The 11699-nt window shown below is 40.3% G+C and overlaps 1 protein-coding gene across 1 annotated transcript in view; it reads right to left on the reverse strand.

Annotated features, from left to right (window-relative positions):
* Positions 1-10842, reverse strand: part of LOC124284686 (contactin-like) — a 35520-nt gene extending 24678 nt beyond the window's left edge. The window contains exons 1-2 of the mRNA XM_046720788.1: positions 10727-10842; positions 7116-7213 (exon numbers count right to left, since the gene is read on the reverse strand). Of these exons, the coding sequence (XP_046576744.1) occupies positions 7116-7194 (79 nt within the window). The 5' untranslated portion in view covers positions 7195-7213; positions 10727-10842. The remainder of the gene's footprint in view (positions 1-7115; positions 7214-10726) is intronic.
* Between the last annotated feature and the right edge of the window lie 857 nt (positions 10843-11699).

Here is an 11699-nt window from a genome sequence, read left to right on the forward strand (position 1 = left end):
GAACCACATGAAATAATAGCGACAAAGCCCGTTCCATATCCATTAGAAATCTCTTAGAAAAGCAGAGTCGATACTAAACGTTCCGACTATATTATGAGCATTTGTTTTGGGTGTTGTTTTTTGTGTTGGTTTGGTTCAAGTGTGTGGTTTTGTTTGTTGTTTAACGCCGCTTTCAGCCATATGACTGTAAATATCGAGTCTAGACCAGACAATCCATTGGTGGACATAATGACAGAGCATATGTTTATGAATCACTAGATACCAGGTGTTCTCGAAAAGGTATGCGTATCCTGTCCCACCATATGGACATCCTAGGGAATTGTTCACCTAGGAACGATTAGGGAACGTATGGTACAAGTCTAAATAGGGAACTGCAACGTGTACCATTTGTCACTGATGCAACACATTTTGAGAATGTTGCTACCTTCTGTGTTGCAAGTATCTTACCTTCACCGACTGCTTAGTGGTGGCAGATAAAGCAGCTGTCAGTTGGGACAGAAAAGAAGAAGATATGGTTATAAGAACAAATCAACATCACGCAAGGGGGAATGGGGGTATTTCAGAGACTAGCCACTTTTGATTGACTCTATGTTGGGAATGGAGAGTGAATAGGGCTTCATTTTAACGCACCAATCATCTTTACATGTGGCATTTTGTAACAATACAAACTGATATTTAGGCAGATGCAATACCATTCTATAGATATAAATACAATGCTGGATACATGTGTGAGGTTTAAGGTGCTTGTGGGAGCCCGGGCAAGACCGAACACATATAATATAGCAACTATTTTGAGGATATAAAAAAGAGGGCATCACTTTACGCAAGGTGTTTGCTACTCAGTAACTCTAGAAAATTAACATTGCTGTAAGAGCTTTAACCTATATTTAAACATGTCACATTTACCGGCTGACATTAGCCACTATCTACTTCGCATTAACATAAACGGCCGGTGCTGGATGAGCATGAGGTAATAAAGGTTAATTAGGGAACCTCAATATTTTAATTAAGTAAAGAAATGAAGTCAAAACACTGTCCCTACCTTCCCAGGGCATCACACGCTAAGAGAAGTAAGTAACCTTCTCACATAGACATATCAAGGAAAACACATAACAACAAGACGGTGTCTTGTCTACGTGACTCTCAGTATGTAGTCATAGTTTTCTTTTTATTTCATCGTTAAACATACATTTTCAATCAAACTATACATTTTTGATGGTAGGAAGCGTTTCTTCCCAAATGTGTAGGTTTCGTTTAAATATTCTGCGATCCATTTTTAGTAGTACCCGGTGGCCCGGCCCGGCCCGACTTTTCTTGGCCCGAGCTTTAGGTACTCCCAACGAGAAGTTAATCGAAGCAACGAAAAAATAATTGAAGTAACGAGTAAATACTCGAAATTTCAAGGTATGGACAGAAATTTGAAATAACAAGTAAATATTTGAAATTTCAAGTATTTGGCAGAAACTTGAGGCAACGAGAAAATATTCGAAGCAACGAGAAAATAATTGAAGTAACGAGAAAATGATACATAGTACTATGATTCGTACGTGAAAGGGGTAAAAAAAAACAACAACACAACAATACTACCTTATATTAGGCAGGCTGTTCGCCTGTGTTTCTGGCATACTTTTTAAATGGTAACATTCGATGGGTATCAGTATTCAGACATTTGCCATAGAACGCTAGAGACCAAACAAATATGAGAACAGGAATTGATATCACTGTGGTCCGATGACTTGTGACATGTTGAGAATGAGGCAAAGGGCCCCGCTTTGAGCAACGTGATCGTTCAAATTACTTCAATCTGAGACTTCATAAAGAGGTTTTAGGTAGATATTACTAGATTGTACAATTGTAATAGATGTACAATTCAGGATACATGTGTGATGTTTAAGTTGTTTTTGATGGCCCGGGACAAGTCATAGACTTAACACTTTTGATAGAGGCTGGATATGTTGGGAATGGAGAGGGAAACGGGCTTCACTTTAACGGCCCAGTTATCTTTACATGTGGCATTTTGTAACATTGAAAATGATATTTAGGTAGATATCATACTAATCTATGGATTTAAACAAAATTCAAGATACATGTGTGAGATCTATGCTGCTTTTGACGGCCCGGGCCAAACAGAACCGGGGAAAAGATCGTATGATTTACCTGTGGGCGTGCTCTAAATACGATGAACATTGAACTTCTGAGGTAGTATTTGTAAAATCCTTTCCGGGCCGACAGAAATGTATATCGGGATTGACTGAAGTATTTATACGTTTTGAATCCTGTTTCGTTTCACGACTTCTCTTTTAGACGTAACCTTGCTTAGTCACTTTCACAGGACACTCGTCTTCCTGAGTTTAAGCGATTTACTCGTACTAAGGTTATTATGACACACGTGTGTGGCTTACTGCTGTCCATATTGTCATGGGTGTAAGCTGCATTAATTAATTGTAGACATGGTTTTCGATAATCAATGTAGTAGCGAAATATATACTTGGCCCTCCTTGACCCGGCTCGGCCCGGCCCGAGTTTTAGGACATCCCCCTTCTCGTTGTTTCGAGTATTTTTCTCGTTCCTTCAACTTTCTTTCAGAAACCTGAAGTAACGAGAAAATACTCGAAGCAACATACTTGAAATTTCAAGTTTTTGACAGAAACTTGAAGCAACGAGAAAATATATGAAATTTCAAGTTTTTGATAGGCACTTGAAGTAACGAGAAATTAATCGAAGCAACGAAAAAATAATTGAAATAACGAGAAAATATTCGAAGCAAAGAGTCAATATTCGAAATTTCAAGTTTTTGAGAGAATCTTGAAGCAACGAGAAAATATTCGAAGCAGCGAGAAATTAATCGAAGCAACGAAAAAAATAATTAAAGTAACGAGAAAATACTCGAAGCAACGAGTAAATACTCGAAATTTCAAGTTTTTGACAGAAACTTGAAGTAACGAGAAAATTATTGAAGTTACGAGAAAACACTCGAAGTAACGAGAATTGTAGCAGAAAAAAATATATTTATGCTACAAAAGTGGCAGCAATAGGCTTTCGTAGTCAATATCGTTGGTTGGGGAAATCTGTTACATAAATTTGCATGATTAAATAAATTATACACTGCTTCTTGTTGAAATATGTCAAGCTTTGACGGCTGAGTCGGTTAGATGGCTGACTGTGTGTGCTGGCGATTTGGTGCCTGACTCTGAGAGTGTGGGTTCGAATCCCTGATGGAACTCAAAAGTACTACAATCTGTACTTTACTGAGAAAGTGGAATCCCAAATAGATTACATGCATTACACTCACTCACTTTCTAAATGGCATTGTGCATTCAAGCGAAATTCAGCGTATCAAAAGCCAACTACCATATACATTGTATAGTTCCCTCGATCATCTGTGTAAATCTAACAGGACACAGAAGTTAACAGCCACATTTATTCATTAGGGTAAGGTTATGTTTTGACTTTAAAAATTACGTAAATATAAATATTATTATTGATTCCAAACAGTACTTACAAGCATGGTTATGATTTCTACATTTTTGAAATACATAGCATCAGGTATTCAAAAAAACTAATTTTCGTTTAAAGAATATTTAAAGAATTTCCAAGTGGCGTCAACTCGATTTTGATGTTAACATGACCTCCTTACTGAATCAGGTTGACGCTGTGGAATCCAAACAAGATAAACGTTGTCATCTATGCAATTTTAATCATACCGAAAACAAATATCACTCTTTACTTGTTTGCTCATTTATGTCCTTCAAAGAATTCTTTCAGTACTATTTTCGGTCTGAATGTTACTTACAAATTAAACAATTAAAAGCGTCAGTGCCTATTTTCTATATGTTATGGATCTTAGAAAGTTAACTGACTGACTGAGGTTTGTTTTTTACGCCGCTTTTAGCAATATTCCAGCAACATCACGGCGGGGGACACCAGAAATGGGCTTCACACATTGAACCCATGTGGGGATTCGAACCCGGGTCTTCGGCGTGACGAGCCAACGCTTTAACCACTAGGCTACCCCACCGCCCCAGAAAGTTAACAGCCAACACAGTAAGATATATTATTCTGAAGGCGAACAAACTACTTTGTTTCCATGTTTTATAGGCATTTTGGCCTTCTAAGCATTAAGAAATCAAGATTGACTGACTATGTAAACTCATGTCCAAAAGAAACGATACCAAATATTTTTTTCAATATTTTTCAATTAATGATACTTTTTGGAGAAAAAACATATTTCTGTGTATCCCACGTTCCGAACCAAACGTATTCGATCGAAAAAAAAACGGTAACATTTATTCACTTAAGAAGCAATCGCACGAATACTCAAAATGACGTTAAGTCGTGTAGCACGAAATGCACGTGCAGATGAACTGTGTAAAACCGCTGGTCCGACACGTTGTGCCCACAGCAGTAAAAGCACACAAAAGAAATGGCACGTTTGACAGCGATCGAGAGAGAAAGAGCCGTTGGAATGGTCCGACAGGGAGCATCACACGCCGCTGTAGCAAGAACGTTTGGATGCGCGCGCATAACCGTTACCAGGTTAATGCGACGGTTGCGTCAAACAGGCCGAACAACAGACAGGCCGAGAAGCGGGAGACCCCGGGTGACCACGCCTATTCAAGACAACCACATCCGGTTACTTCATCTACGTAGCCGCTTCGTTCCTGCGACGTTAACGGCGGCGACGGGACTGGGACACCGGATCAGTCGACAAACCGTCTACAGGAGACTGCAGGCACATGGTATCCGTGCACGTCGCCCCTACCGCGGAGCCTACCTGACACGTCAAAACAGAGTCAACCGATTGATATGGGCCAGGCGTGTTCGGCGGTGGCAACGTCGAAACTGGGCACGTGTCTTGTTTTCGGACGAAAGCCGGTTTTGCCTTTACAAGAACGATGGTCGGCAGCGAGTATACCGAAGAGTTCGTGAACGTTTGGCGCCGAACTGCATCCAGCAAGTCCATGCATTTGGAGGTGAAGGTGTAATGGTGTGGGGGGTATCTGCGGTGATGTGAAAACGAGGCTCGTCATTATTCGGGGGAACCTGAATGCACAGCGTTACCAGGATGAGGTTTTACGACCAGTCGTGCAGCCATTCGCCCAAACGCATCCAGGAGGAATCGTGTTCCAGCACGATAACGCTAGGCCTCATACGGCAAGATTGACCCAGAACTTCCTTGCCAACGCCAACATACAGGTTTTGCCATAGCCAGCGTGTTCACCGGATTTGAATCCCATTGAGCACATATGGGATCACCTCAATCGGAAAATCAGAAAACGCCCTGCGCCCCCAGCCAACCTCCAACAATTGGAACATTGTCTCCAGGATGAGTGGCAGCGAATCACCCCTAACGTCATCCGACGTTTGACGTCATCAGCTCGGAGGCGTGTCATGGCATGTATCGCAGCTGCTGGTGGACATACCCGGTACTAAAGTGGCGTTAAGACTGTTTTCAGAGACTACCCTCACTAGCCTCCTCCACTGTGCTAAAATGAATTTTCAATTTTGGGCACCACACTTCGTTTAAAGCCCTGTGTTAATGATTGTAAATCTTTGATTGCCATGACTTTTTGTACACATGCCGTAAAATCATTTATCTAATGAAAGATATCAATTTGAAATGTCTATGTTGTTTTGTTTTAATTTAGTGATCTTTGAAACACGTGGTATCGTTTCTTTTGAACACTAGTTTATTTCACAATATACTTTCTTGTTTGAAAATATGTATTTTTTCAATTATTTCATGCAATGGAAAAAGGCTATCTAGGTGTCTCTTTTTAAGTATCTAGACTGGTCCTGTTCGAATTAAATGCATATATTCTCCACTCTGGGTGAGGACAAACTCCCAACCTGTACACAGAGATAAAGAGATGACCTACAATGCAGGCTATCAGGCTGTACTGCCCTACACAGGAACGTGTCACAGCCACGGTGAACGTTCACACTCAACTAGGGACCGGCCATCTGAAACTCGGGGGGGGAAGGGTGTGTGTGTTGGGATTATGGAATGAAAGAAAACAAATTTCAAGCTTTCGAGACATACATTATAAGAAAGCGCTAATAGTATATATGACCCATAAATGCATAAATTTGCATTACATGACTAACTGGCGATTGGCTGAACCTAAGACTTCTTTGCTATGCATATTCAGAAACAGATTGTTTTATTTTAAGAAAAATGTAAATTAAAACGTCAACATCACATAATAACAGTGTTGGTTATCTGTGTAAAGTGAAAAAAGCAAAAAAGTGAAGATTATCAATCATATCGATCACTGAAAATCAGTGCTGACATCAAGTGTTTGCGAAAACCCCAAGCATGTCCTGCATTAACTCCATCGTGGCCCTTCTGTATTATTGCTAACTATACTACTGCATGCTATAGCAACAGTTGAGTATACTATTGCCATACTATAACGGTTATTGTAACAGCCGGATGGGAACCTTTTTCTTGCAATAATTCTGCAAATCAGAGGTTCTTACAGAACTCAAGCCCCTTCATTCTTTGTCTGTTGTCAGTATATGAGCACTTTGGAATTGTAATTCAAACAAGGTCAATTTTTATTTCAAATAAGTAAGAAGTAACTATTTGATTGAATCTATATTTTTTAGCCCAGTGACTGAAGTGTTCGTATTAGATTCCCAACAGGCATACAATGCGTTATTTTAGTGGTAGCCGCCGAGGTTGTAGTGTGGTATCGACACTGATATACAGTGAAGCACATACTTCGAGTTATCAAAGGTTCAACACATACGGAAAGCTTTGACTAAATTTGCAATACAGGGAACAAGCTTAAACGCAAACACAAGGTCGAAACAACGGTGTTTGAATTTATTACCAGTATCCCAAAAGTTCCGTGATGCATCGACAGTGTGAGTAATCTGAACAATATGTGTTCAGTGTGTACCTTCTGAGATTATCGCCAATACTACGGTTGTTACAAATACCAGGTATGGCACTACATGTCCGAGCATTGTCCGCCCATAGGTCAAGTCAATGCGGGCGTCTACCTTTGCAATCGACTGCGACTTCGACGAATCCAGCGAGACTCCCCGAGTCCTGTGTAATGGGGATAGGATGGGGGAAGGGGCAGCCTTAGGGGAAGGGTACTTACCGTATGCCTGACCCCCGGTTTGATCCAGAGATAAGAGGACAAGCAGCACACATGCTTCAGATATGATGTGGAGTCTCATCGTCACTGGACCATTACATCTGAAATGGATAATATTTAAGTAGCTATACAGACTCGATATTTCCTGGCGTATGGCACTCTCGCTGAAGAAAAGGCAGTTCAAACACTTGGCATATGAATGAACTCATAATTATATAACTGCCGCTAGAAGTTGTTTAAATCGGATTTGACAAAAAGTCTCAAACAAAACATTTGCACATACACGCGTTACCAGGTCGGCAAAACTCGCAAAACCCTGCAAACGTAAGGTCTAACGTAAAACTATGACATGCTTTTGAAATACCACCATAATGATTCACTGTTTTAGACACACTCACGCGTTGGCGCGTACTCCTTGTATCAGTTTAGTCAAAGCACTTCCGTCACCTGTACAATGTTTACCTTTTACCTATACGGAACCTGTTTGAAAAGAATAAATGGAGAGGGAATATTCACATGCGCCACGTTTTGAATGCATTCTTAAAATGATCCATTATGTTTTGCTTCTGCACAATCCAAATAACTCTTCACGTGGTGTCAAATATTTAATCTACGAAAGCCTAATGCCACTTTTGTAGCATAACATATTTTTTCCAGCGAAATTTATCGTTGTTTTGATTATTTTCTCGTTACTTCGTTTATTTTTTGGCTGTCAAAAACTTGAAATTTCGAGATTGTTCTCGTTGCTCCGAATATTTTCTCGTTGCTTCAAGGTTCTTTCAGAATTAATTGAAATTTCAAGGTTTTGAAAGAAACTTGAAGTCACGAGAACATACTCGAAGCAACGAGAAATTAATTGAAGCAGCAAGAAAATTGTTGAAATGTCAAGAAAATATTTGAAATGACGGGAAAATAGTCGAAGAACTGAGAAATTTGGCTGAAAAACATTTTACGCTACAACAGTGTCAGCATTAGACTTTCGTCAATATCGTAGCATTGAATTTATTTTGACAGAAGTTCATATTTCTAAAACGTCTCATTCTAACTTGAACCTGAGAATAAAGTCTGTTTCATGAACGAATAATAGTATGTTTAGCGTGCTTCAGGCTAGTTGAAGTTGTTAGTTGCTTTGGAACACAGAGGTGTGTTTGTACATGTGATGATGATCGCATTACTGAAACAGCACCTGGGTGTGCAACCAACTTCGAATAAAAACCGGGTTGATTTGAAGTCCCTTGGAGTGGGTCATATCAGCATTCTGCAGTGTTAATACCGCTACCATAATCTGTTGTACAGTGCGTCTGTCCTGATAGCGGAAGGTCGATAGCACATGGTCGCGCCACACCCAAACGGTTTAAGATGGAACATTTTGGTACCATTCCTGGCGATCGAAAGGACATATAATGTGCACGGTCCTTTCCATCATTAGAAGAAATCTATGCTAAATGCAGTGTAGACGATTCTAGACGTATTATAAACTTGTTCACAAACAGAACAACTAGGTGTTTGCGATATTAGTCTGGACTAGAAGTCTACACATACGCGTGCACACACGCACACACACACGCACACACACATGTCCTTAAGCAGAGAAGTAATCCTGAACACGACGTTGAACCCGATTTCACCTCACCTCAGACACGAGGCAATGTCCTGGTAGACACACAAAAAAGTAGCGGGTGTCCTTTTGCAATGGCCTCGTTTCATATCTAATCTCCTGAGAGGACATAAGTCAGTTCCAGGAGCTGATAACATCTACAAGACTGCAGATAATCATGCAGTGTGGCTGGTGTATCTTCTCGAGCACCCACTGGCTAGCTGAAGGACGTGTAATCTGCAGCTACAAAGTAGGTTGCAACAAATACGACACGAAGTGGGTTAACCTACAGTACATTCTCTGTTAATTTCCATGAGTAAAGTTAGTGAGTTTGGGGTTTTGTGCCTCCGTGAATAGTATTCCAGTCATAGTATGCAGTGTCAATTGAAGGGAAGCCACAAGTGATGGAGGTCTCATACACCAGTGACGTGACTTGACGTGACTTGACTTGACTTGACTTGACTTGACTTGACTTGACTTGACTTGACTTGACTTGACTTGACTTGACTTGACTTGACTTGACGTGACGTGACGTGACGTGACGTGACTTGACTTGACTTGACTTGACTTGACTTGACTTGACTTGACTTGACGTGACGTGACGTGACGTGACGTGAATTGATGTGATGTGACGTGATCTAATTCAAACATTGGTTTTGGTTTGCATGTTACCTACATCTAGAAGTGAAGACGTCTTCGGACATTGTCTGAGTTCGAGGTTGTCTTGTAAGATTTCTCTGGGACAACCAATCCTTGATGGCCCTGATTCGCAGTTGTTAACTCGGAGTTTTATGATCAGATATCGTGGGTTCAAATCCCACCGTACCTGTGATTATTGCGTTCACTTGAGAAGTAAACGTCCAATATATACATCGAGTCGGGCTTCCCTCTACAGTGGGCGGATTCACCATGATGGAACAGGAGTATTCTTTAAAGTTGCGTAACAGGCAACTCACTCACTCACTACACCTGTGTGACTGTTTTCCATTTTGCAAGGGTGTACCGAGGGAGGGAATCCCCCTTCCAGTACAGAATATTCTGGTCAAGAGACGAGTTACTTTCCCATGCTGTGGTCGTGACATGAAGCCTTAACATCTCACTGACTACCGATACATCAGGACACGCTTACTATGATGCGAACACCGGGTGTCACTACTGATTCCAATGATCATGTGATATACCCTGCACTATTTAATCTTTTATGGAATACGTTTCTGAAAGATTCCGTTGTAGCGCACATACTTGAATAGTGTTACATTTCGTACAGCTTTTCCTTTTACATTCTTCTGTAGTTAACTAAATGACCGCTACTAATCTTCAAAGGATTAATAACATACCCATGGCACATTGTTGGAAATTTTAGGTATCACAAATGATTGAATCCGATAGATTCAGCTGGAGATATAAGACAGTGATGTGGTTTCATATCCGAGTAAAGAATGTTTAGGTCCGACGATACAAATATACGCCCTAACCTGCAGTACGGTATTGTTGAACTTGATCATCCATAAAGACCTAACATTCCTATTACTTACAACTTCTAGAATGCCTCTCAAACAGTAAATTGAGGTTATCCAGATTTTTCCCCGGTTAATCGCCACTTTCTACAAGCATGGGGTGCAGATTTCTAACACGGGTCTTTACTGGTGTGGTGGTCTCGATATACAAAGGTAATATTAAAGGTTAAATCTTCGACCCTAATTTTAATTTGATATTACATTTGAGAAGAAAACACTACAAAATACCTACCCACTGCATGAATTAACTCCTGACTAGTTTAAACAATAGAAACTGTCCATCTTCTATATGTTTAAACATAATTTGTTTTAAAACAATAAATGTACAATACCGATTCGGTTTGAATACAGGAAAATATCTTATTTCTGAATGTTGTATCTTGTCACGCTAACCATAAACATAATAACTGACAATCAAGCCTTATGACATTGTCATAGTTCACAATATTCTGTTGGTGCCTGGTAATTAAAGCACTTTGTTCCAATACGTATTCACTTACCACGAAGATGAAAGTCACAGGCATGGGCGTTCTTCAAAAAGAGATATCCCAACGCGTAAGCCAACAGATTCAAGTGTGTTTGAGGTTCAGATTGGCCTTGTGCTTCCGATAGGGCCAGCCAATCACAGCGCGGCTTGATGCTCCAGATAGTATTGTTGTTACTGGAGATATCACCAAGCTGTGGTCCACTATGGCCGACATGGTATGCTGGTCAAGTCTCCATGTTGAGGTTCACTCCATCAACATACACGTCCCGAACACATAGAACTGTGTTGTTTACATGGTTAGGCAGAATGATGGTAAGTTTATGGATATACAACTTCTTTATTCTGTGAAAGGCGACGTTTCGACATGGATTCTAATGTCGTTGTCAAACAAGTGTCGAAACATCTCCTTTCACAGAATAAAGAAGTTGTATATCCATAACATTATAATCATTCTTCATCACCGCACATTCTAAAATGACCCTCAAAGTAGTCAAGGTTTATGCAGTTGTCTAGAATTCATAGTACTTTGTTGTTGACAATGTTTTATACAAAAAAAAATTAAAAATGAGAATCCATTCATTGTCTCGACCAATGTGGATCGGTTGGATCACTGTATTGCATTCTGATGATACTCATTATATCCACCACTAGTTTGTCGGATCCAGCTTTATTGTTTATTTACCGGGGTGATATGTAGTAATAGTAATACATGTAGTAATATTCTGCTTATATGGCGCTCATATCCAGGCACATTTCCTGCTCACGGCGCTACGTACATTACTATCCCCGGTCATAGGATGCTATCGTACTTTCTGATACATATGTCTGATACCTTTTCAACTCCCTGGAGAGCATACATCCATGCTGCCTCTTAGGCGCAATGAACTAAACACTCACATTGCCAGCACATCCTCACGGGTACCCATTTTGCAGCTGAGTGAACTGAGACAATGTGACACTGCACTTTCTGTGACAATGTTGGCTGT

Source organism: Haliotis rubra, unplaced genomic scaffold, assembly GCF_003918875.1.
Source record: "Haliotis rubra isolate DU_JTF1 unplaced genomic scaffold, ASM391887v1 Scf342, whole genome shotgun sequence".
NCBI lineage: Eukaryota > Metazoa > Mollusca > Gastropoda > Lepetellida > Haliotidae > Haliotis > Haliotis rubra.